This window comes from Nerophis lumbriciformis, linkage group LG08 (assembly GCF_033978685.3).
Source record: "Nerophis lumbriciformis linkage group LG08, RoL_Nlum_v2.1, whole genome shotgun sequence".
NCBI lineage: Eukaryota > Metazoa > Chordata > Actinopteri > Syngnathiformes > Syngnathidae > Nerophis > Nerophis lumbriciformis.
In genome coordinates this window covers 56,959,553-56,984,391 of record NC_084555.2, presented here as the reverse complement: position 1 = coordinate 56,984,391, position 24,839 = coordinate 56,959,553, and the positions used below count along the sequence as shown (strand labels likewise).

Genomic DNA, 24,839 nt, shown 5'->3' with positions numbered 1-24,839 from the left:
GGTACATCAAAGCAAACAAATGTTTGCTTTGATCAAACACCCCGATATTCAAGGGGGTGTTTGTCCCCTATGTGATGCACATAATATGTCAATTTGATGCATCACATAGGAAGGAGTGTATTTTGAGGGTCTATAGACTCCACTGCAGCGGAGAGCATATAAGCCCCGCCCCCTGCAGCACTCATATAAAACCTCCTCCTGCCAGAACGGCTCATTCCCTCTCCAGCAGTCGATGAGAAAGCATCCTGCTGTGGAGAAACATAGGGAAGCCGATAGCCAAGGGGATTAGAAGCGCCCCACCTACTAGGGAACTAGAAGAGTCCCAGTAGGCATGGCTCAGCCAGCCTGACGAGGTCTGAAAGACCGAAACGCGCGTCATCCAACATGTGTTTGACACCGCATTTGGCGCGGACTCGGATTGCTTTCTTTCAGGGTCCTCGGGGGGTCTTGCGGTTGGTGTGGACGTTGCCTGGACAGGTTGTCAATGGACAGTGCCTCTATCCCCTACCCCCCACCCCCTACTCCTAAACCTAACCAGCCCGTGCCTCCAATCTGCTGTCGGGCGACGTCCTACCTTCGTGAGCCTACTCGGGACCTTGTCGGTGAGTAGTTCGTTTCACTGTGTTGAGTGTGGTGAGGGGCTACAAGTCAGCAATTTGCCTAAAAAAGACTTGATTCAGACACATTATATCAGGAGTTAGAGGTACATCAAAGCAAACATTTTTTTGCTTTGATCAAACACCCCGATATTCAAGGGGGTGTTTGTCCCCTATGTGATGCACATAATATGTCAATTTGATGCATCACATAGGAAGGAGTGTATTTTGAGGGTCTATAGACTCCACTGCAGCGGAGAGCATATAAGCCCCGCCCCCTGCAGCACTCATATAAAGCCTTTTCCTGCCAGAACGGCTCATTCCCTCTCCAGCAGTCGATGAGAAAGCATCCTGCTGTGGAGAAACATAGGGAAGCCGATAGCCAAGGGGATTAGAAGCGCCCCACCTACTAGGGAACTAGAAGAGTCCCAGTAGGCATGGCTCAGCCAGCCTGACGAGGTCTGAAAGACCGAAACGCGCGTTATCCAACATGTGTTTGACACCGCATTTGGCGCGGACTCGGATTGCTTTCTTTCAGGGTCCTCGGGGGGGTCTTGCGGTTGGTGTGGACGTTGCCTGGACAGGTTGTCGATGGACAGTGCCTCTATCCCCTACCCCCCACCCCCTACTCCTAAACCTAACCCTAACCCTAACCCTAACCCAACCCTAAACCTAACCCGCCTGTGCCTCTGGTTTGCCGCATGGTCGGCGCCTTGCCGTCTGTGGGTTTTCTCTGGGGGTCTTCGTTCCGGAGACACACGTGTGTAAAACAATTATGCAAAAATGTATTTGTGTGGACTATATTGAGTGAGAATTGGGAACAGATTCAAATTAAGTTCTCAAATTGCCATACCATGCCTTTTTGGAGTCCAAATTTGAACCAGCATGATTAATGGTGCATTATTATAATTTGTATAATTTATATTTTATATAATTTTTATTTCGTTTCAATTTCTATTTTTTACATATATATAGTCTCTATTTTGTTATTTATATATTTTATTCAATTTTATGTCGGTCACAGGTTGATTGAATAATAACATCACTGTCTCTTTAAATGTGTGCCCACTTTGGAGCTGATGACGTCATCCTGCTAGACTGCTGTCAGTGATAGCTTAGCTCCGGCTGGGGGTGCACCTCCACCGGCGGCGATGGCTGTCACTCACAAGTTTGTACATACCATTGGCTTGAAGAAGACTTAATAAAGTCGAAACGTTGCCTGTTCACATGGATGGTAATTATTATATTTTATTTATTCATTTTTGAGCACTACACTAGTCTGGTGGAGGCTTTGGGCCTACTTAGCCCCACAGCTAGTTAGCGGTGTTTACACACAATTGGCTCACCAAATTCAATATTTTTGTCTTCTATAACCTCTTGCTGCTTCAAAGATAATGTTAAAAAGTTTTTTGACCGTGAAATTGCTGCATTTGGCACACTCAATGAGGCCATAGCACCACGAGGTCCGAATGAGTGTTGCCATGGCAACCCCCAAAATGGCCGACCCCTACAAGCATTTTAAGGGCCCTTAAGGTCAGGGCTGTCCCAATTCGCCCTATTGTAATTATTTGGACTTATTTTGAACATTAGCAGCAGTGTTGCGACACATTAGCAACTTTAACACCACAGAGGTTTCACTTACCAATTTTTTGCCACCATTTTTTGCTATAATGGATTAAACATCAACATACATCAAGAAGGTCAGCAAAGACCACCAGACTTTTAATGGACATTGAGGTCAATAACATACCTGCTACCCCGAAGCAAAGCCCAAATCGGCAGCGTGAGGGCAAAGGCTTACCGCAGCAAAAGGCCGGAAATACAATGGCGGCGCGAAGGGCCACTCACGACAAAAGGCCAACAATCCAACGTGGCAGCTCGAGGACCGACGCGGCGGGCCCGCGGACGACGGCGATGACCTCTTGACCCCCGATGAGCGTCCCCCTGACGCCTGCTGCGCACCTGGAGGGGAAGAAGGACAGCACGGCGTGTTTGCGGCTGACACTGCTGCAAGCCGCGCCCACTGACAGCACAGCAAACTTGCGACCGACCAAAACTGCTACCCCGATGCCAAAAAGCCAGAAAGGCAGCGTGAGGAAGATGCCAAGAGAGCCACCCACAGCAAAAAGCCACAAAGACGGCGGCTCAGGGACAAAACGCAGCGGACCCGCAGACCGGGCCAGCTGTCAGGACGGCAAACCTGCGGTGGAGGAGACCTGCGGACCGCCGGCTGGAGACCTATTTGGTGCTGCTTCCGATGCGCCGGGTGCAGCGGACGACATCCGGAGGGCCAGCGCAACTTGCCATCCTGCAACAGCCGTGATGCAATAACAGTGAGACAAGACACGGCGGCGCTCACCTACAAACGACTTTGCTGACATCCGACGACAACGAGCCCTCCAGAAAGGTCATCTGGAGAGGTCAGCACAAATCGACATCCCACGACAGCCGTGGTCAAGGTCCATCCGACCTGACACGGCCTTGCTGATCCAGGCTCCCTTCGTCGTGTGCCTGTTGTCTCTGGTCGGGGTCTCCCGGGGACCTTGCGTGCAGTTTGGGCGCCGTCCTGGCTTACCATAGACGGACCGTGCATACCCTCCCCTTCCCCTAACCCTAACCCTAACCCTAACCCTAACCCCAACCCCAACCATAAACCTAACCCTAACCCTAACCCTAACCCATCATGCTGTTGAGAAAAATGTTGAAGCTTAGACAATGCATGCCTGAAGAGGTCAAAGAAGGCCGAAACGCGTCGCTTGTTTAAAATTTATTAGTGGTTGATGTGTCTGACACCGCGTTCGACGGTGTTCATTTGGGGTCCCTGGGGGGATGGGGGGGGGGGGGGTGCGTCTGGTGGGGTGTCACTGGGCAGACTGTTGATGGACAGTGCCTAGCCCCTTCCCCCTTCCACTAACCCTAACCCTAACCCCCAACACCTAACCCTAACCCCTAACCCTAACCCTCTAACCCTAACCCTAACCCTAACCCCAACCCCAACCCTAACCCTTTTTAAATAGATTTTTTTTTGTATTATTTATTAAAACAAAAACAAAAATTTTATTTTTGTAATTATTCAATCCAACAAAACAATACACAGCAATACAATAACAATGCAATACAATTCCAAAAGCAAACCCGAGCCAGCAACACTCAGAAGTGCAATAAACAGAGCAATTGAGAGGAGACACAAACACCACACAGAACAAACCAAAAGTAGTGAAACAAAAATGAATATTATCAACAACAGTATCAATATTAGTTACAATTTCAACATAGCAGTGATTAAAAATCCCTCATTGACATTATCATTAGACATTTATAAAAATAAAAAAAAGAAGAATAGTGTCACAGTGGCTTACACTTGCATCGCATCTCATAAGCTTGACAACACACTGTGTCCAATATTTTCACAATGATAAAATAATTCATATTTTTGGTTCATTTAATAGTTAAAACAAATGTACATTATTGCAATCAGTTGATAAAACATTGTCCTTTACAATTATAAAAGCTTTTTACAAAAATCTACTACTCTGCTTGCATGTCAGCAGACTGGGGTAGATCCTGCTGAAATCTATGTATTGAATGAATAGACAATCCTTTTCAATCGGGAAAAAAATCGTTTTGAATTGAGAATCAAGTTGAATGGAAAAAAAATCGATTTTGAATCGAATCGTGACCACAAGAATCGATATTGAATCGCATCGTGGGAAACCCAAAGATTCACAGCCCTAATGAACACACACAAAAGTACTGAAAAGTGATACCATTGAGTACTGATACAGATTTTCAGTTAAAATGGGAAGGGTACAGAGCCCTATGAATGTTCAAATTTGCATTACTAGCTATGACTCGTGCAATTGTAATAAGGAGAGCGGCTTAAGTATGAAATTAATAATAATATCAAAATCAAAATACAGGATGTTATTAATGTAATTTACTCATTTTTCTCAAGTAGGCCGGACTGATAAAATCGAGGCACTTAAAAATAAAGATGACTTCAGATTGTTTTCATTGTTCAAATATAGACCAAGCCCACTTACATGTTGCAGTTAAAAGTATTATATTTTAATTTGTTGTTATTTATACTTTCTGAGTAAATAATGTGATGATAATTATCAGTCAAATAGGTGGAATTGAGTTTGGCAGAGTTTTAAAATGCTCCCATTGGTGTTCATTTTCTTAATATGAAATTAATAATAATATCAAAATCAAATTACAGGATGTTATTAATGTAATTTACTCATTTTTTTAACTGCTGTACATGTGTAGCATCATCTACAACACAACTTGGGAATTTAATTAATCACACATGAAGTTAGCAGGGGATACATATTGTTATTTCAGCATATTTATGTACCTTACACACCCTTACATTAGACCATATTCAATTGTATTTACAATCGGCAAAGTATGTGAAATTACCGTCTAAACCTCACAAAATGCCACAAATTTAGTCGGACATTTTGAATATTCGGCTCCGAATATCTCCGTAGATTCTACGTCACTGGAGTAACGCTTCTGCACCTTGACAATATTATCAGATCAATCATACCGGAAGTACGCTGTTTCAAGCGGTAGAAAATGGATGGATGTATGGAATCCTTATGTAAGACAAGAACACATATGCTTGGCTTTTTTATGCATTATGCATAAATAAATAGTTAAGAATTGAGTCAACAGATCGAGGGTCCTCAACTGCGCCCAGATAACCCTCTGAAACACATCCAGAAAACGCCAACAACACTCCATTTACATGTCGTGACCCTAAAATTAACCAAATATGAGTGATATTGTTATTATAAGTGCCAACGCAGAGGGACTATTTTAGCGCCGCAATGATAGCAGTTAGCTAATGCTAGCTTACGCTGCTATTGTTGATGCACTGAGCCAGCGGCTGCTTCTGCTTCGTCTCAAACTTGCTAAAAGTCAGTTCTAGATTATAATTCATTCATTCATTCACCTGGTAGTAGACAAATGTGGCCACGGACCGACAGGCCGGTCGACTTTCACATACCCCGAAATGGTGAAAAAGACGTTAGTTGCGGCAACTTTGAAAAAAATATTTTTGTGAGGATTGCGATTGAATCTTCAGAAAACCATTTATGTTCGGAATGTGTTGTTTACAGGAAATAAATATAATACTATATACAGAAGCATTCAGATTGTGGGTGGAAAGTACAAATTGCACACAGAGAGGTGCTAAAGTGTAAAATCAGTGCCTATGAGAGTTCAGCCACCTGTTTGACCTGCTGCCCTCAGGGAGGCGCTACAGGGTCATCAGGTCTAAGACAAACAGACACAAGAACAGTTTTTTCCCTAGAGCCATAACCACAGTCAACTCTTATTGTCAGGTTCAAACACTGATGACATCTAATAATCAGACAAGAAGCAAGGAATCATGCAGAGAGAGAGTTCAATTTAGCTGGAGGAGACACGTGTTTTGGGCTGTATTCTAGTTACAGATCCAAACTACGTTCTAAAAAGCCTGCCCGCATGTCTCCTCAATTTATTAGGAATGTCCCTATTACATCACTGTCGCTGAGGGAAGGGGGTAATCTGGACAACTCCAGTTAGACACAATATATGATTATACAAAAATGCAAATATGTTGACACTTGGTGCTATCGCCCAGTCTCTGCTCTGTCTGCGTCCCGGTACCCGATGTTTGGCCTTGGCAGTCAGCAGGCCGAGTCTGGACACAACACTGATAAAGAGGCTGGCAATCTTTTGGATTGCGAGCTCTGCACAAATACAAAAATACCACTTCAGCACAATTGACAATACTTTGTTGCTATAAAGTTATGATGATAATATATACATAATTATTCTAACACTCAAAGGCACTGACTTTATAGTTTAGCACCTCTCTGTGTGCAATTTTTACTTTCCATCCGCAATTTTCTGCCCTCGCCGAACTCCATCGATAAATCCAAAGAAAGCTAAGAGCCTGAGATTCAAGAATTAGATGGGTTAGTGCTGCTGACACGGGGCTTATTTAGGCAAAATAATTATTCTTTGAAGGAGTTATTTGGCTTGATGTAGACAGGGTAACTCCTAATATAGTCTTGAAAATATACAAACAATATGTCAAAATAAACCTACACTGTCTAGCTTTTAATGAAATTACAAGTACATAATAGCTTGTTTTATCAAAGCTACAAGTATGTGCACATAGTTTTGTGATAATATGATGGCAGTTATATATTTAAATATTTTCACACATTCATCATTCAGTCACTCCTCTAGTACACGGAACTATCCTGCAGTTATCATGCCATATATACAGTATGACTTGTGTGTGTGTGTGTGTGTGTGTGTGTGTGTGTGTGTGTGTGTGTGTGTGTGTGTGTGTGTGTGTGTGTGTGTGTGTGTGTGTGTGTGTGTGTGTGTGTGTGTGTGTGTGTGTGTGTGTGTGTGTGTGTGTATTGGTGTTGAACAGGACATTCAGCAGATCTTGGATCAGCTAGCTCAACACCAAAGGGATAAGATGGTGGCCTACATTAATATGTTGGAGTATGAGAAGCGAGCGGTCTCTCTCCTCGCTATGAAGGAGAAGGAAGATTTCAAGTACCAAGCTGTAAAGGAGAAGGAGGAGGCCTTGAAGGAGATGGAAGAGGCGTTCACGGTGAAAAAAGAGGACTTACGCTGAGCTGTGAAGAAGAAGGAAGAAGCCTTAGACCGAACAGTGAAGGAGAATGAAGAGGTAATTGATTTGCGTGGACCCCGACTTAAACAAGTTGAAAAACTTATTGGGGTGTTACCATTTAGTGGTCAATTGTACGGAATATGTACTGTACTGTGCAATCTACTAATAAGAGTTTCAATCAATCAATCAATCAAAAGGCCTTGAAGGAGAAGGAAGAGGGCTTGAAGAAGATAGAGGCCTTACACCAAGATGTGAAGGAGAAGGAAAAGACGTTGAGGGAGAATAAACAGGCCTTGGAGGATAAAGACTGGGCCGTACGCCAAGCTGTGACGAAGGAGGAAGAGGTGTCAACGGAGAAGGAAACGGTGTTGAAGGAGAAAGAAGAGGGCTTGAAAGAGAAAAAGGTCTTACGCCGAGTTGTGGTGGAGAAGGAAGAGACGTTGAAGAAGAAAGAAGAGGCCTTACGCCTAGCTGAGAAGAGTAATGGAGCCTTACACCAATCTGTGAAGGCGACGGAAGAGGCGTTGAAGGTGAAGGAAAAAGAGTTGAAGGATAAAGTAGAGGCCTTACAGCGAGTTGAGAAGGAGAAGGAGGCCTTAAACCGAGATGTGAAGGATAGGGAAGAGTGGTTGGAGGAGAAAGAACAGGCCTTGAAGCAGAGAGACTGGGACTTAGACCGAGCTGTGAAGGAGAAGGAAGAGGTGTTGAAGGAGAATAAAACGCTGTTGCAGGACAAAGAAGAGGTCTTGAAAGAGAAAGAGGCCTTAAGCAGAGTTCTGGAGGAGAAGAAAGAGTCTTTGAAGAAGAAAGAAGAGGCCATACAGCGAGTTGAGAAGGAGAATGAGACCTTACACCAAGAGAAGGAAGAGCTCTTGAAGCGGGTGAAAGAGTACCCAGAGGAGAGAGACAGCTTCAGAAAGGAGATTTGCAACTTAAAAAAGGACGTTATCGACTTAAAATGTAAGGAAGGTAGATCCTACCATCTAACATTACAATATTATTAAGTTTAAGCCATCTCTTGCAGTGAAGTTGCTTCAGAGAGAATGTGAAGTTGAGCTCCCAGAAGACAAGAAAGAAGGTATGAGAAGTCAACATCAGCTCCTTGAGTGGCCTGATAATGAACTGTTTCATTCGTAACTTGTATTTCTGTGTCCTACCTTAACTATAACTTGTATTTCTGTATCTTACCAAACACAACTTGGAAAATGCGAGAAAGATAAAAGTGGTGAAGGGACCAGCCAGGACCCGGACGTTGAGATGCCGCCGGCCAAAAAGCCAAAAAATAAGAAGCGCAAATAAGGTAGCAGCAGGATTAACACACATAACTCTACTTACGCATACACATATTTGTGTATATCTCACTCATTCTAATTGTCATCTTTTTTCCAGGGCCAGTACCACGGGCTCTATGCTGCAGAGAGGTGTGGTACCATGTGGCACCATGTGGTACCATGGGTTGAGTGCTGCTGCTGTCCCACATTGTAGTCAATAAAAAAAGATTGACAAATGTTTGGTTGCTTTTTATCAATTCTATGCTTTTATGGGGTATGGCCCCTCCCACCTGTGAAGACATGCACCTGTCTTGCCCAAGGACACAACAGTAGTGACTAGGATGGTGGAAGCGGGGATTGAACCTGGAACCCTCAAGTTGCTGGCACGGCCGCTCTACCAACCGAGCTATAAAATGAGAATGCTAAAATACTGGATTAAAACATACTAATAGCAATAAAATACAGACAAAAGTAGTACATCAAAACACCAATACGAAGTACTCCAGTGTAGATGTATTTTGTATTAAAATGACACTAAAGTCCAATCTTTTATTCTGATATTGAGAAAAAAGGTAGTTATATTGTCCATATATTTTCGTGTACTCCCAGAACAGTTCACAGATTCGCCAGTAGATGGCAGCAGATCTCTGTCCCAAAGACTTGCTTCAAAGCACGGATCACTTGCAGGAGTCACCGCATGTCCACGCAAATACAATTCCACGAGGACGACAAAAGCACTTAAATGCCATGAGAGACCTCTGTCCACAAACCAGGGGCGTCACTAGCTTTTAAGGATGGGGGGGCTTAGCCCCCAGGAGATGCACAGGATGCGAGTGAACGTAGCTCACGAGCACAAAACTTCACAAACGGCTAACAAAGACTTAGAAATTATTAATTGTTATTATTATTTCAGTCGGTTTATTTTCAATCTGTGTTCAGTACAACAAACGTGGCTTTGCACAGTGACATTTTGTTTACAGCATCAACAAGAAACAATTACTTGCATGCTCCTTCAAGATTAGGGATGATGTTTGATAAGAAATGATCGAGTTCGAGCCTATTATCGAATCCTCTTATCGAACCGATTCCTTATCGATTCTCTTATCGAGTCCAGATAGGTTGTTGTATATGGAAAAAACACACAATATTTGGTTTAACAAAAGCTCACTTTTATTATATAAGAAAAAAATAAAATCTAATAAATAAATAAATATTGACTGTTACCCCCCTAAAAAAATTAAATAAAATAAATAAATATTGACTGTTGTTACCCAAACTATATTAAGCGGTATTTTTCAGAAAAACAAATATATACAGTAACACAAAAACATGTCTCTGTGATCACTATAGGTGTATAAATAATAATATAGTGTTAAATAAAATCAGTCCCTTGGGCACAAAACTGAAAATAATAGAGCTCTCCAAAAAGTGCACTTCTGCTGCTATTTGACATAACTGTTTGTTATGATGCTTTGACATTGTTGTACTTTATTTCTTTATTGAAAGAAAATTCTATGAAGAGAAAAGTTGTTTGCAAATGTGGTTACAATGCTAAAAAATGAAAAGTTCAAGCTAAAAAAAGAAATACACTTTATTGAGTTAACATTATTTCTTTTTAGGGGGAAAGATGTGATATGAGCTAGGGAAAATAACAACTACACTACCCAGCATGCAATGGGAGTGACGAGCAAAAAAAAAAAAGTGTTGTTGCATGTTGCCACCCGGCAGCTAAGAATGAACTCAGCCAACACGCCTCGTCTGCATTATTTATAATTAACACATATACAGTGTGATTTTGTTTTGTTTACAAGGAAAAGTAAAAAAAGGGAGATATATGTTGTATATATATATGTATGTGCTGCGCTTGCTTTAAGAACGTTGCCGTAAAGGAGGTGCGTTGCTAGCCCGGTTGCTATGTTTCCGGTTGGTCGTAAAAGTGTTAGTCATGTGTTTGTACCCTGCTCAAATCTCTCAGTAAAGTTATTCATTGGATTATACCTTTTGTTTTGAACTTTATTACACATTGGAGCGCTTTTTTCGGTCCATTGTTTTCCTGCGTTCCCTATCTGCGCCTAATGACTGAGCTACGTGACCTCATTTCTTGTGATGTCCCACGGAGCATTTCTGGTCGGGACGGGATTCGAATAAAGAACCAACTCTTTTTCTTTACTATAGTGGTCTCGATAACTGGTACCGGTTCTCAAAAAGGGATTCGAGTCCAAGGACTCGGTTTTTTTCTTATCGAACAACCGGGAAAACCGGTTTCGAGTATCATCCCTACTCTGCCTAGGAGCCAATGTGCTCTGGGTAGCGTTGGATCCACTATCATGACAAGAGTGCCCACCTCCAAGTTACTGCGCTCTCTGTGCCACTTGCGACGGCCTTGCATGCTGGGGAGATACTCGGAGGTGTACCTCCTCCAAAACTGGTCAGCTATGGCCTGACTGTACGTACTTCCAGGTATGATCACTGACATCATCCGATGAAGCATAGGCAGCAAGTGGAAGAGCCGTGTCTGGCCGCCCCATGAGGAGAGAGTTGGCCGTGATGGGATCGAGGTCAGCCAGGTCGCAGGTTGCATATTCCAATGGTTTGGAATTCAGGATCGCTTCCACTTCGACTAACACAGTGGCGAAGACTTCGGCTTTGGGGACCTGTTTTCCAAGGGCGAAGTTTAGAGTGTGAGGGGGGCCAGGTGGGTTGTACTGGAAGTCAACTTGAAGGGGGGCTAGTTGCTTCTTAAGCTCCTCTGTCATGTCCATGACATCAGTTAGCTGGCAGTGAGAGGTTTGGAGCTGCAGGGCTAATGTGCTCTTCTCTTCTGACATCTTTGACAACTGATCAGAGAGGCCGTTCCTCTCATGCAGAGCACTGTTCAGCTTCTGTGCTGCACAAGACGTTTCTACTTCTGATGATTTAACTTTATTCTCCAAGGTTTGAACCTGGGCCAGGAGGTCAGAGGTCAACTCTTTCCTCAGTGCAAGGTCCGAGTTCAGGAGCTCAATCTCAGAGTGCGGGTCCTAACTCCCAAGTCTCCTCAGATGTGGAACACAATGACAGCTCACAGGCAGCAGCTTTATTTTCAAAGACAGCCTTGGGACAGTTCTCCTCAGGAGCTTGATCAAACTGCTGCTAGTGATGATCCGCCTGCATTTTCTGCCCATCTTCAATGCTTGCATCCCCGTCTTCCTCCACATGGTCCTCAATCACATCTGCTTTGATTACCTCAAGGACTGCTTCTGTCTCACTGGCAGCCTTATTGGGCTGGTTTGAGGGTTCCTCCATTTTGTACCCGGCCCCGATGAAGTGTATTCGGGTCTGGCTGGGATTAGCACTCTTCAGGTTGATAGGACCTTGGAGAGTCCAACCAAGTGGGGTGTCCAGGGCGACGGGGCAGCCACGTGGGCCTGGGAGGATGCGCCTTGGGAGGGTCAGCCTTGCTTGATCGGACCCGAGCAGGATGGTCGGTACCACTACCTCTTCTTGATCAAGACTCAACTCTGACAGATGGTGGTACTTTGCCTTGAGCGCCTTCATTGGGTAGCCATAGGTCGAAAGGCTCACGTCAGCCGCGGTGAACACATCGCGCGGGGTGTGTACTTCTCCTGGTCGCCCCTTTGCCATGATCTCCAGGGACACTATCTCACCCGCGATCGGGATGGGCTTGGGTTGAATGGTGAGGATATTCATCTGATGAGGATGACCTTTGAGCCCGAGGGCGGTAGCTGCCTCCTTCATCAATGATTGCATAGGTCGACATCTCCCTCCCGTCAAGGCGTAGGATGACCGGCACCATCTTGAGTAACACTCGGGGGTTGTTACCACGGACTGGGCCTACGTAGTAGGTACGACCCTCCTGGATCTCACTGGATGGGTCCCGGGGGGACTCTCCGGTCTCCGGCTGGTCGCTTCTGGTGTTGAGGTCGTGGAGGACCGTGAGGTGTATCCTGCCGCATTCTTTAACACGACAAGGCCTCTTCAGGGTGCATTGCTTGGCCATGTGCTCACAGGTGCACCTCCAACACCGCTTGTTGTCCTTAATCCACTGCGTCCTCTCTTCAGTGTTCTTCTTCCCGAACTCTGGACAGTGTTCAAGCCAGTGGGGCCCCGTGCAACACGGGCAAGGCGGTTTGAGACTCCTTATCATCCTGCTTAGGGCCGCCCCTCTCACCGTGGGGGGTGTCCCTCTTCTCCTTAGTGTCAGCCCCTGGGATCGTCGTCATCACCCGGACTGACCCTTCCTTCCTCTTGGTTGCTCGATCGGTCCGTTGGTTGGTCCGCTCGTGTCCGCCGTACTTCGGCTCAGCTTTTGTTGGGAGACGGATGTGCTTTACCTCACTTCTCAGAAAGTCAGGTAGCTCCTCCAAGCTGGCTGCTGGCTGGTCGGGATTGAGCTGGTCGTGGCGCCGCCGGAACCTTTCCTCTCGGTGTTTTGGCAGCTTCCTTATGAAGCGCTCCACGGTGGAGCCTGTGTTTAGTTCCCTGGGTCCAGTCGGTCCCTGCAGCTTAAGCATCGTGACCAGAGAGCGGATGCGCAGGGCGTAGTCATCCAGGGCTACGTCGGTTCTGATCTCGGGTAACTCCACGAGGGCTTCAACCTCATCGAGGATGTGGTCCCATGGACATCCCCAGCGGCGATCTAGCTCGTTCATGCTGTCGGTGTAGGGAGTGAGGGACTTGGCGTGGGAGAAGCAAAGTCTCTTAGCTATTGGTAGCTTGCAATGAAGATGGAGCGTGAGCCACTTTTGCTGCTCACTATGGTACGCCTGCGGTTTTCCTAGCAGATACTCCAGGCTCAGCCGCATCTCCCTGTAGTTCTCCCTGCTGTCTTGGGTAAAGAAGGGAACGATGGAGTCAGGCGGGTGGAGAGGAAGCGGGTCATATGATCCCGCATTACGGTGGACTGATTGCGATGGTGAGGAGGGGGGAGGGGCGTGTGGATACTGCACCCTACAATCCAGAAGGGAGTCCAAGCGTTCGTCAGGCTCCATTTCCTCCTTGTGTGCGCTCTGGGTTTCTGGGTCCAGCGCTCGAGACCTCTCGATGCTCCTCTTCCTTTCCTCTGGCGAGCCAGGCCTTGAGGGCGCTCTCGATATCCGGCCTGGAGGGGAGGGCTCTGGTTGGCGGGAGAAAGCGAGCTTAGCGAGCTCCAGGCTCTGGACTGCCGCCTTCTCACTTTCCCAAACAACAAATATGAAATAGAAATAAATAATAATAATTAGTCCCTTAACAGAAATGATCTATCTGTAGAACGACAAGTTACACAAATATGCAAACCTTCAGAACACTACCCACATACCTAACCTCTAACCCTAACCCTAACCATAACCCTAACCCTAACACCAACCCTAACCCTAACACCAAACCTAACCCTAACCTTAACCCTAACCCCTAACCCTAACCCCAAACTTATCCTAACCAACTCTTTTTCTTTATGCCTAACTCTAACCCTAATCCTAACATATATATATATATATATATATATATATATATATATATATATATATATATATATATATATATATATATATATATATATATATATATATATATATATATATATATATATATAATGTGTGTGGAAGGAACGTGGGCGGGCCTGCAGCGGAACGGGGTGTGCCAGGACCGGCCTCGAAGTCAGCGACAGGTGCGTAAATGGCCCAGGTGGGCCTTATTATCTAATCACCTGTTGCTCTGTTTAAGCAGCAGCCGGGAGAAGAGACATTGTTGGAGCTGGCGTGAGAGCGAGAGCGTGCCTGTCATAGACAAATGGACAATTACTGGAAAGCAAACTGCGGACATTATATAAAAATAAAACGTTATTGTACCTCTGAAACGGGCTCTCATGGCAATGCTTGGTGGTCTGGAGGACCCACGGGAGGGCAACCTCCACAATATAATATATATATATGTATATACATATATATATATATATATATATATATATATATATATATATATATATATATATATATATATATGTATATATATATATATATATATATTGCGCTCTACTACGGTATCGAGCACTATTTTTTATATATATATATATATATATATATATATATATATATATATATATATATATATATATATATATATACATACTCCTCTCTGAGCTGCACCTTATCGTGGTAGAGGAGTTTGCGTGTCCCATTTTGAAAATTCCTAGCGCCAACACTAACGCTCCTGAATGACCTTCGAAGTAGCAACAAAAAGTGGTACCCATTTACAAATACATGTACAACAAGATGAATATTTATTCTTTGTAGCTAACAAAAATCTGACCTATGTCACTAAGGCCACGTTTACACTAAGGTTATCCAGGGTAAATCCCACCTAACCTTATCCTTGTCCACACACAACAATACCACCGTTTAAGACACCCCCCCCCCTGCCCCCGTCCGCCGGCGCAACGCAATTTAGTACATAAAATTTAAAAAAAAAAAGTACATATGCATGAAAAAAAAATAGAAAAAAAATAGAAAAACGTCCATCTGCTCTTTAGTAGATGCCTTTAATTCACAATGAAGTTATTTAAAAGAGCTATATTGTAAATAGTTTTCTGTGCATTTTACATTTGTTTGCTGGGTTTTGTCTGCAAGTTTTTAATTAAAATGTATCTCCTTTGAACAAATTCCAGTGTTGTGGTATTTCAAAGAACTACAATCCAGTGTGCTGTGGGGCCCTATTGTAGTGAGTCACACCTGAGACATCATAAATTAATCAAATCTTTAATCGACATGAGAAAGTAGACAATGCGATAAAGAACATTTTACAACGATTAATCGAGACAGAGAATACCCAAAGTATTGTTGTTGTGGGTTGACTCCGCCGTTGGGGTATTCTTTCGTGACATATGTCGTCAGGAGATAAGCTGGGTCACCCAAAATAAAAAAAGGGACCGGATCTTCATCTTCCAGCAGTTGTTTGGGACACGAGGGTTTTGTTCCATCTTTAAGCTGCGAGCTAATGGCGGAGTTAGCGAAGATGCGGGCATCATGCACGCTGCCTGGCCATTTCACAGTCACATGCATAACAATATTTGTAGTCACACACTGGCTATCATCATCACATTCACGGGAGGAAGATTTTCGGTAAGTCACATAATCACAGCTGCACCGGACATTAGAAAGTTCTCTTGCCGTCTTGAGAATTGTTGTATCCCAAATAGCTGCAATCGCCCGTTGCCTTCTCTTAAGGTATTGATTTGTGATTTCCAAAAGCGCCTGTACATGTAGAAGAAGGAGAAACACAGGCATGTCTGGATGATCCGCCTCCATCTTTGTTATGAAGCTGCCTGTGGCGCGTTCTTTCTGATGTCCTTTCCTGTGTGGAGCGTGGGCTTTCTGGCGTCACTTCCTGTGTGGGCGTGGTCTTTCTGGCGTCACTTCCTGTGTGGGCGTGGTCTTTCTGGCGTCACTTCCTCTCCGAACTCAGTTTGTAAACGATCAATGAGTCCATACAAAGCTAAGTGCTGGATATTCAAGAATTACACGGCTGACTTACCCGTGTAAAAATCTGTCCGAGGAGGGGGACCGTAAACGCTGGTTTAGTGTGGCTGAAACGGGGCTTAGGCTAAATAATTATTCCTTTAAGGGGTTAAACGCCTTAGTGTAGACATGGCTTAAATGTTACAATAACTACTATACTAGCAAGATTGATGAAAGGATGGCCACTATTTGTTCTTTCCTAAAAGTAACCAAGTGATTCCTCAAATGGAAAAGCCGCACATATGGAACTACTACCGCCACCAACATTAGGTATACTGCATAAGACTTAATTATTAGGAATATTTATCTCCCAAAGCTACGAGTTCACTCGAACTTGCAACTTCATTTTTCTTGGCTCTCGTCCAACTCTGGCTTCTTCGCAGTCTTACCCCTTTGCAAAGTTGCAAACACAGCACACTGACCCCTAGTGGAGTCCTCTCGGAATTACATTGTAAAATTCCTTCTTTTATTTCTCCACCTGGCTACTCATTATTGATGTGTTTCTTCTCACCTCATGTTGGATATTTTCATATGAGTTGCTTCATCCTGGACAATATTCATGACAAATTTGTGCTTTATTTTAAAGACGTGCTATTTGGATTTACACTTTATGAAAACATTTAAAAAAAGGAATTTTACCTTTGCAACCTCATTATACTATTGGCTAAGTTTTATATTCATAAATGTAAGTTTCTCAATACCCGACCTGTTTTTTGTGCCTTTTAAAAAAGAATTAGAACTCTACGTTAAAACACTCTCTACCTCTAACAACCAAAAAGCTGTGAAAACGATGATGCTGTGTTCCAAATTTAAAATTATTTACTGAACTTGTATAAGCCTTTGGCTTTGCACTTTGTTATATATATATATATTTTGCATTCTATTTTAGTTACTTTATTGAGTTTACAACCCCCTGGTTCTGTTTTTGTACTTATTTTGATTATAATTATTTCTCAATTGTTTGTAAATGTTGCAAATTATAAATAAAGGTTTTCAAAATTATTCAAAAATAAAAAAAATGTTTCATATGAGTTCATTTTATCATATGATTACACCCAAAAATGTTGTTTATTTTATTCTGTAAATGTTTACTCTTCCTGTCTATTTGTATTTGTGTTTATCATTATTTTAGTTTTACTGAGATTTAAAGATAGTCAGTTATTGGTCAAACCATCTCCTAAATGTATTATGTTTATATTTGTATGAGCTTATGTGTGTTCTCTCCTGAACAAAACGTAGATGTGATGTTGTGCGTTTACCTTACTATCTCTCCTGTGTTGACGACGAACCTTCACTTCCGGGTTGAGGGGAAGACGATGTTTATTTATTTATTTATTTTATTTTTTTATTGAACAACAAACATACTTTTATAATGCACACAAAAGTCAAGGCACTTTCAACATCAGCGATGGAGGAAAGAAAACAAAAGCAAATACAGATAGAGTATTAAATAATAATAAATAATAATAATTTTTTTTAAATATGGAGAAAAAAAAGACAAAGGGCTACCTAAATCACTTTAAATGTTTTTAACAAAGATATCAATTTAAGGGCTTTTGTAGTCTTAATCATCCTCCAAGATTTGATTGATAATTGTAAACCATTAAGCCAATTAGAAAAAGTGGGCCTTACTTTCATAAATCTACATTTATTTCATAAATCTACATTTATGTAGAAAACATTTTGCCGAGATCATAATAATGTTGACAAACATTTCTATGTTACAGTCGTTTATAAAAAATACCAAATTTGATCTCTTCTATAGAGAATGAGGACATCTCCACATCCTTGTCTCTCGGCCAATCTCTGATCTCCTCTCACATTCCACAAACAGATGATTGACATCCTCTACAGCTCCGCAGATATAACAGCCATCAACATCCATGTTCAATTGAAAGGGAAGACGATGTAAACAAACAGCTCAAAGTTAGTAGCAGTTATGGCCCGGTATGATAATATAAATACATTTAATAAAGTCAAATACAAATAAGGCAACAAGAGAAGTATCCCACACTCTTTTCTAAAGTAAATGTGTACAGCCGACATGGGCATCTACATCAACTATATGATTTGCCTGAGAAGCTGGACAGGACAAAAAAAAAAGAGTAGCAGTTATGGCGCGGTGTAGTCACGTGAGTTCCTTTTGACCAATCATTGAGGAGATGTCTGACAGGCCGTACACTCTTTATACACGACACTTCTTTCAGTCATTCTATGCGGACATTTGACAACTAAAATTTACTTTAAAAAAAAAACATCTAAATTATCCAATTGTACTTTTCTCCAATACTCAGTGGCCTAGTGGTTAGAGTGTCCGCCCTGAGATGGGTAGGTTGTGAGTTCAAACCCTGACTGAGTCATACCAAAGACTATAAAAATGGGAGCCATTACCTCCCTGCTTGGCACTCAGCATCAAGGCTTGGAATTGGGGGTTAAATAACCAAAATTGATTCCCGGGCGTGGACACCGCTGCTGCTCACTGCTCCCCTCACCTCGCAGGGGGTGATCAAGGGTGATGGGTCCTAATTTCGCCACACCTAGTGTGTGTGTGTGTGTGACAATCATTGCTACTTTAACTTTTTAACTTTAACTAAATGACAAAGGAAAATATTTCACTTGAAAGTAGTTTTAGATGTATAAAGTGGAATGATTTTAGGGTTTTCTAAAGCTATGGCTACTTTGACTCATGGTATGGTTTAAATACCCAGATAGCAGTGGGAGTAACTGAGAATGGTAGGCTGGTATGATGCTCGCCACGTGAATGCAAACCATCCAGTGGCCCAGTTCCATGTGCCGCTGGTGCACCACCTGACCACAGCATGTTGATCCACCTATAAAGAGAGAGGTCAAATAATCCTTACCACCCACACGGTCTGCCTTCATCATATCCAGACAGACATTTTGGTAGTAATATGACTTTAAAACCGAAACAATATAATCAATCAAATTCCTATCTATTCAAGACTGTACATGTTTCCACATGGGTGTTGACGACAGATCTAAATATATGTTGACATTGACTAACATGTCTGCAGTGTTCAACTAGCCAGGGACGTCGCTAGTCAGCATACTACTGTAAAAACATGCTTTCAACATTTATTTATTCGCAGCAATGCATTATGGGTTCATGGCAGCCATCTTTGTATTCCTCTGCAATCTGGTATGACTTTTAAACGGCACCATGATTTAAAGTAGCTTTGTCTATAAATACTGCCCATGATCTCATTGTTTGAGAAGAGAGTGACTGTTACAACTAATGTTGCCCAGTTATTTCATGTAGCATTCCAACGAGGAACTACTCACTAAGCCTTTGCTTATATATGAGAGTGCTTGTCTGTATATAAGTATGCATACATATACCGTATATTACCAAATAAACGCCCTTGTGCAAATAACCGCCCATGTCCTAATAGCCGCCCGGGGTCTGACCCCATTTTGTGAAATAAACGCCTCTTCCTAATAAACGCCTATGTCCAAATAGCCGCCCATGGGCTGTTATTTGCATAATTTAGATTAAAATCATATTGACTTCATTAAACCCAATTTATAAGCTAGAAGGAAAAGCAAAGGTGCAATAATTCTGGTCATTACGGTAACAGCAGACGTTTCTGGGTAATCAACATATTGCAATGGGTGACCGCATATAGCGTAACACACATTCAACGACAACAACAAACCCACGAGGAAAATTTCAACATGGCAAGCAACAGCAGCAGTGAGTTGAATGAACAGGATACCGCTACACCACAACTGATGGACGGGAATACTTTAAGGGGGAAGAACAGAAAGTTTGACTTAAAGTTCAAGCTGGCGGTTGTGAAGTATGCGGAGCAGAATTCTGGTTTGGCAGCGGCCAGGCAGTTTAACGTTGACCCAAAACGTGTACAAGAATGGAAACAAAAAAAGGGAGAACTACAATCTCAGTCGGCAATCGATGGAAAACGGGCTCGCTTATCTGGTGGAGGTAGGAAGAAAGTGAGCGACGAGCTTGATGCTAATTTGTGTGAGTGGATACATCACGTTCGTGGACTGAACCACCGTGTGTCCCGCAAAATGATCCGCATTAAGGCAAAGGACAGTGACAGTATTATTGTTCTGTTTTGATGGTGGGTTTTATACTTGAGTACTTGGTACCATCATTTTATTTTTCCCGGTAGGCTGCTTTATTTAAAAAGTTGATTTATTTTGAGTATTTGTATTCTATTTGACAATTGTTGCACTACTGTCATGTTGAGGCCTTGTTGATCTCTTGTCTTTTGATAGTCTTGTTTTTTTGTTTGTATGTTTACATTAGCTGTTACATTTAAAGTTTTTAGTACGAAAAAAAATACTGGACACTAACCATTGTAACCAAATAATGGCCTGGTGCAGGCTGGTGCAAAAATAAATAAAAGCCTTGTGCAAATAACCGCCCATGTTCTAATAGCCGCCCGGGGTCTGACCCCATTTTGTGAAATAAACGCCCTGGCTACTATTTGGTAATATACGGTATATATATATATATATATGGGTATTGTGGCCAAACAGCCCTGCGATGAGCTGGCGACTTGTCCAGGGTGTACCCCGCCTTCCGCCCGAATGCAGCTGAGATAAGCTCCAGCACCCCCCGCAAGCCCAAAAGGGACAAGCGGTAGAAAATGGATGGATGGATGGGTTGCCAAATAGCTCCGTTTTTGTTTCATCTGACCACAGAACTTTCCTCCAGAAGGTCTTATCTTTGTCCATGTCATGGCAGATGAAACAAAAATGGAGCTGTTTGGCCACAATACCCAGCAATATGTTTGGAGGAGAAAAGGAATATTTCCCAAGAACACCAAGCCTACCGTCAGGCATGGTGGTGGTAGTATTATGCTCTGGGTCGGTTTTGCTGCCAATGTAACTGCTGCTTTAAATGGGACAATGAAAAAGGATGATTAGCTCCAAATTGTTCAGGACGAGCTAAAATCATCAGCCCGGAGGTTGGGTCTTGGGCGCAGTTGGGTGTTCCAACAGGACAATGACCCCAAACTCACCTCAAAAGTGGTAGTGGAATGGCTAAATCAGGCTAGGATGAAGGCTTTAGAATGGCCTTCCCAAAGTCCTAACATGTGGACAATGCTGAAGAAAGAAGTAAATTTCAGAAAACCAACACATTTAGCCGAACTGCACCAATTTTGTCAAGAAGAGTGGTCAAGTGGTCAAGCAGAAGCTTGTGGATGGCTACCAAAAGCGCCTTATTGCAGGTCAACTTGCCAAGGGACATGTAAGCAAATATGAACATTGCTGTATGTATACTTTTCACCCTCACATTTTCAGTAGAGACATAATAAATTCATCAAAGAAGCAAACTTCATGAAAGTTTTTTGTGAGCAACAAGTATGTGCTCCAATCACTACATCACAAAAACATGAAAAGCCTGAACATACACATTTAGCTGTCAGCTGCTAACTGTTTAGAACATGTTATGGAATGGGCTCCAGCAACCCCCGCCACCCCGAAAAGGGACAAACAGTAGAAAATGGATGGATGGGATGGATGTTTTGAACACACATATTTAGCTGTGAGCTATGAACTGTTTGAACTTGTTTTGTTATGAACATACACAGTTAGCTGCTGGCTGCTAACTGTTTGTTGTTGTTTTTTTAAATTATGTAACACCCTGAAACTGGACCATAGTCAACGTTATCTGAACAATAAAAGCTGGTGTGGTGTGTTTTTTTTATGTAACGCCCTGAAACTGGACCATATTCAATGTTATCTGAACAATAAAAGCTGGTGTGGTGTGTTGTTGTTTTTTATGTAACGCCCTGAAACTGGACCATAGTCACCGTTATCTGAACAATAAAAGCTGGTGTGGTGTGTTTTTTTTATTTGTATTTTTATGTAACGCTCTGACTCTGGACCATATTTAATGTTATCTGACAATAAAACCTTGGCAGCCCTGTTTGCAAATGACTTTTACATTGATTGTCAGCACTTTTCACACTCTTTCTTCTTGCCATCAGTCCATTGTGACTGTGACTCTCCATTCTTCTGCTTTCCCTGTGAGAACATAAACATAAAGTCCGACAGTCCGCTTTTCCAAAACACGGCTAAATTGGAGGCGAGAGCACCCGGCTGTGTCAGATGAACCTTTTGCTCTCCCAGAGGAGCACACGTGACCATTGAACTAGTGAAGGCCTGGAATGAAGCTTGCTAAAAAAGGAAATTGATGGTTAGCACCTTTTTCATATTTCTCTGCCTTTCACAATGTAAAACATCTTCTTAAATGTCCTATCCTTGTGATACATGTATACATATATATATATATATATATATATATATATATATATATATATATATATATATATATATATACATATATATATATATATATATATATATATATATGTCTTAATAAGGTTATCCAAAAAATAGTGCTCGATACCATAGTAGAGCGCAATATATGTATGTGTGGGAAAAAAATCACAAGACTATTTCATCTCTACAGGCCTGTTTCATGAGGGGGGGTACCCTCATGAAACAGGCCTGTAGAGATGAAATAGTCTTGTGATTTTTTTCCCACACATACATATATATATATATATATATATATATATATATATATATATATATATATATATATATATATATATATATATATATACATATATATATATATCAGTGACGTGCAGTCACTAGAGGCAGGTGAGGCAGGGCCTCACCTGCCATCATGGAAAGAAAAAAAATGTAAAAAGAAAAAAAAAAAATTCAATTGTTATATGTATCCAGTGATTATACTATAAAGTTATTTTCCATTTAATTTCACCATTTTTAGATTATTTTTATTCAAAATCGCTGAATTTTCACATTTGCCGTTCAAATACTGAGAAGAGACGGTGCGGTGAACAGCAGCCAGTTGAGGCACGTCACTCAGTGCCTCAACATGGATTCCGGACTCGGCTAACTGCTGGCCTGCTGTGCAGTGAGACCGTATTGCTATATGAATTATATTATACATTTCCATAGTTTAGTTAGCTGAGGTTTATAATGTACAGTGTATTTTGTCAACAACCGTATGTGTGTAACGTATTTCTTGTGCTGAGCGATCATAAAACGGCTGCAAAAGACGCACTGGCTGAGGCTCGCCTCCTGCACCCCCGCCGTAGAATTGTTATATCAACTAAAGCCCACACTTAAACTTTCCACGTGCAAGATTGAATCTATTTAAAAAAGTTATTTCATAAGAAGCCAAAAAGTGCAAAAACAATAATGTTGGTGTTGGAGGAGTTGTGAATGACTGCAGGGCCACAACATTAGGTACACCTGCAGACTGCAGGTGTACCTAATTCACAACTCCTCCAACACGAACATTATTGTTTTTGCACTTTTTGGCTTCTTATTAAATGACTTTTGTAACCTATTTTCATGGGCTTTCCTCTTTGTGATGTTAAGTTCCTGTTATGCGCTGTTATACAGTATATGCCTTGAGCTCTTATTTTGAAGGCGCTAAGAGCGGAAGTGATGTCACGTTGCGGAGGTTTTTGAAAGAAGGTAAATAAAGTGATCCTCGTGTAAACTGGAGCCTCCGTGTTTGTTATTTTGTAGTTTCATACAGTATAGGCCACATTTATAAACCCTCGGTTACACTTTTTTAAATAGATTAAATCTTGCACGTGGAAAGTTGAAGTGAGGGCTTTAGTTGCGGGGCATGGACTTAATTTATAAGTAAAGGTAAGACCATAATAACGTTTTTTTTATTAAATGTGCTTTTTTGTGTGCTACAGTTTGTATGTGTAAAGTTAAAGTTAAGTTAAAGTAGCAATGATTGTCACACACACACTAGGTGTGATGAAATTTGTCCTCTGCATTTGACCCATCACCCTTGATCACCCCCTGGGAGGTGAGGGGAGCAGTGGGCAGCAGCGGCGCCACACCTGGGAATCATTTTTGGTGATTTAACCCCCAATTCCAAGCCTTGATGCTGAGTGGCAAGCAGGGAAGAATGCTGGTATGAGCTTTTAAACATAACCCGTTAACTGCTGCCAATCAAATGGTGAATAAGATACTCTTTAGGGTTCATATGTTTGTAAATCTGACTGTGATGAAGTCAGTGCCTCACCAGCCATCAACCTCACCGCACGTCACTGATACATATATATATATATATATATATATATATATATATATATATATATATATATATATATATATATATATATATATACATATATACATACATACACACATATATATATAAATATACATACATACACACATATATATATAAATATACATACATACATATGTATACAAACCCCGTTTCCATATGAGTTGGGAAATTGTGTTGGATGTAAATATAAACGGAATACAATGATTTGCAAAATCCTTTTCAAGCCATATTCAGTTGAATATGCTACAAAGACAACATATTTGATGTTCAAACTCATAAACTTTTTTTTTTTTGCAAATAATAATTAACTTAGAATTTCATTGCTGCAACACGTGACAAAGTAGTTGGCAAAGGGCATGTTCACCACTGTGTTACATGGCCTTTCCTTTTAACAACACTCAGTAAAGGTTTGGGAACTGAGGAGACACATTTTTGAAGCTTCTCAGGTGGAATTCTTTCCCATTCTTGCTTGATGTACAGCTTAAGTTGTTCAACAGTCCGGGGGTCTCCCTTATGCTATTTTAGGCTCCATAATGCGTCACACAATTTCAATGGGAGACAGGTCTGGACTACAGGCAGGCCAGTCTAGTACCCGCACTCTTTTACTATGAAGCCACGTTGATGTAACATGTGGCTTGGTATTGTCTTGCTGAAATAAGCAGGGGCGTCCATGGTAACGTTGCTTGGATGGCAACATAT

At 42.0% G+C, this 24,839-nt stretch overlaps 1 protein-coding gene across 4 annotated transcripts; it reads left to right on the top strand.

Annotated features, from left to right (window-relative positions):
* The first annotated feature begins 234 nt into the window (after nucleotides 1-234).
* LOC133612003 (uncharacterized) lies at nucleotides 235-8,754 on the top strand. 4 transcript variants are annotated; one of them, XM_061969228.1, is made up of 5 exons: nucleotides 235-602; nucleotides 7,039-8,205; nucleotides 8,270-8,323; nucleotides 8,462-8,545; nucleotides 8,635-8,754. In XM_061969228.1, the coding sequence occupies exons 2-4, from the start codon at nucleotides 7,386-7,388 to the stop codon at nucleotides 8,542-8,544; spliced, it is 957 nt and encodes a 318-aa protein (XP_061825212.1). In that variant the 5' UTR covers nucleotides 235-602; nucleotides 7,039-7,385; the 3' UTR covers nucleotide 8,545; nucleotides 8,635-8,754. The 4 variants fall into 4 exon arrangements, 3 of the variants coding, with proteins under 3 accessions (XP_061825212.1, XP_061825210.1, XP_061825211.1); XM_061969226.2 differs by lacking the exon at nucleotides 235-602 and adding an exon at nucleotides 1,682-3,016; XM_061969227.1 differs by lacking the exon at nucleotides 235-602 and adding an exon at nucleotides 1,689-1,830.
* The last annotated feature ends 16,085 nt before the right edge of the window (nucleotides 8,755-24,839 follow it).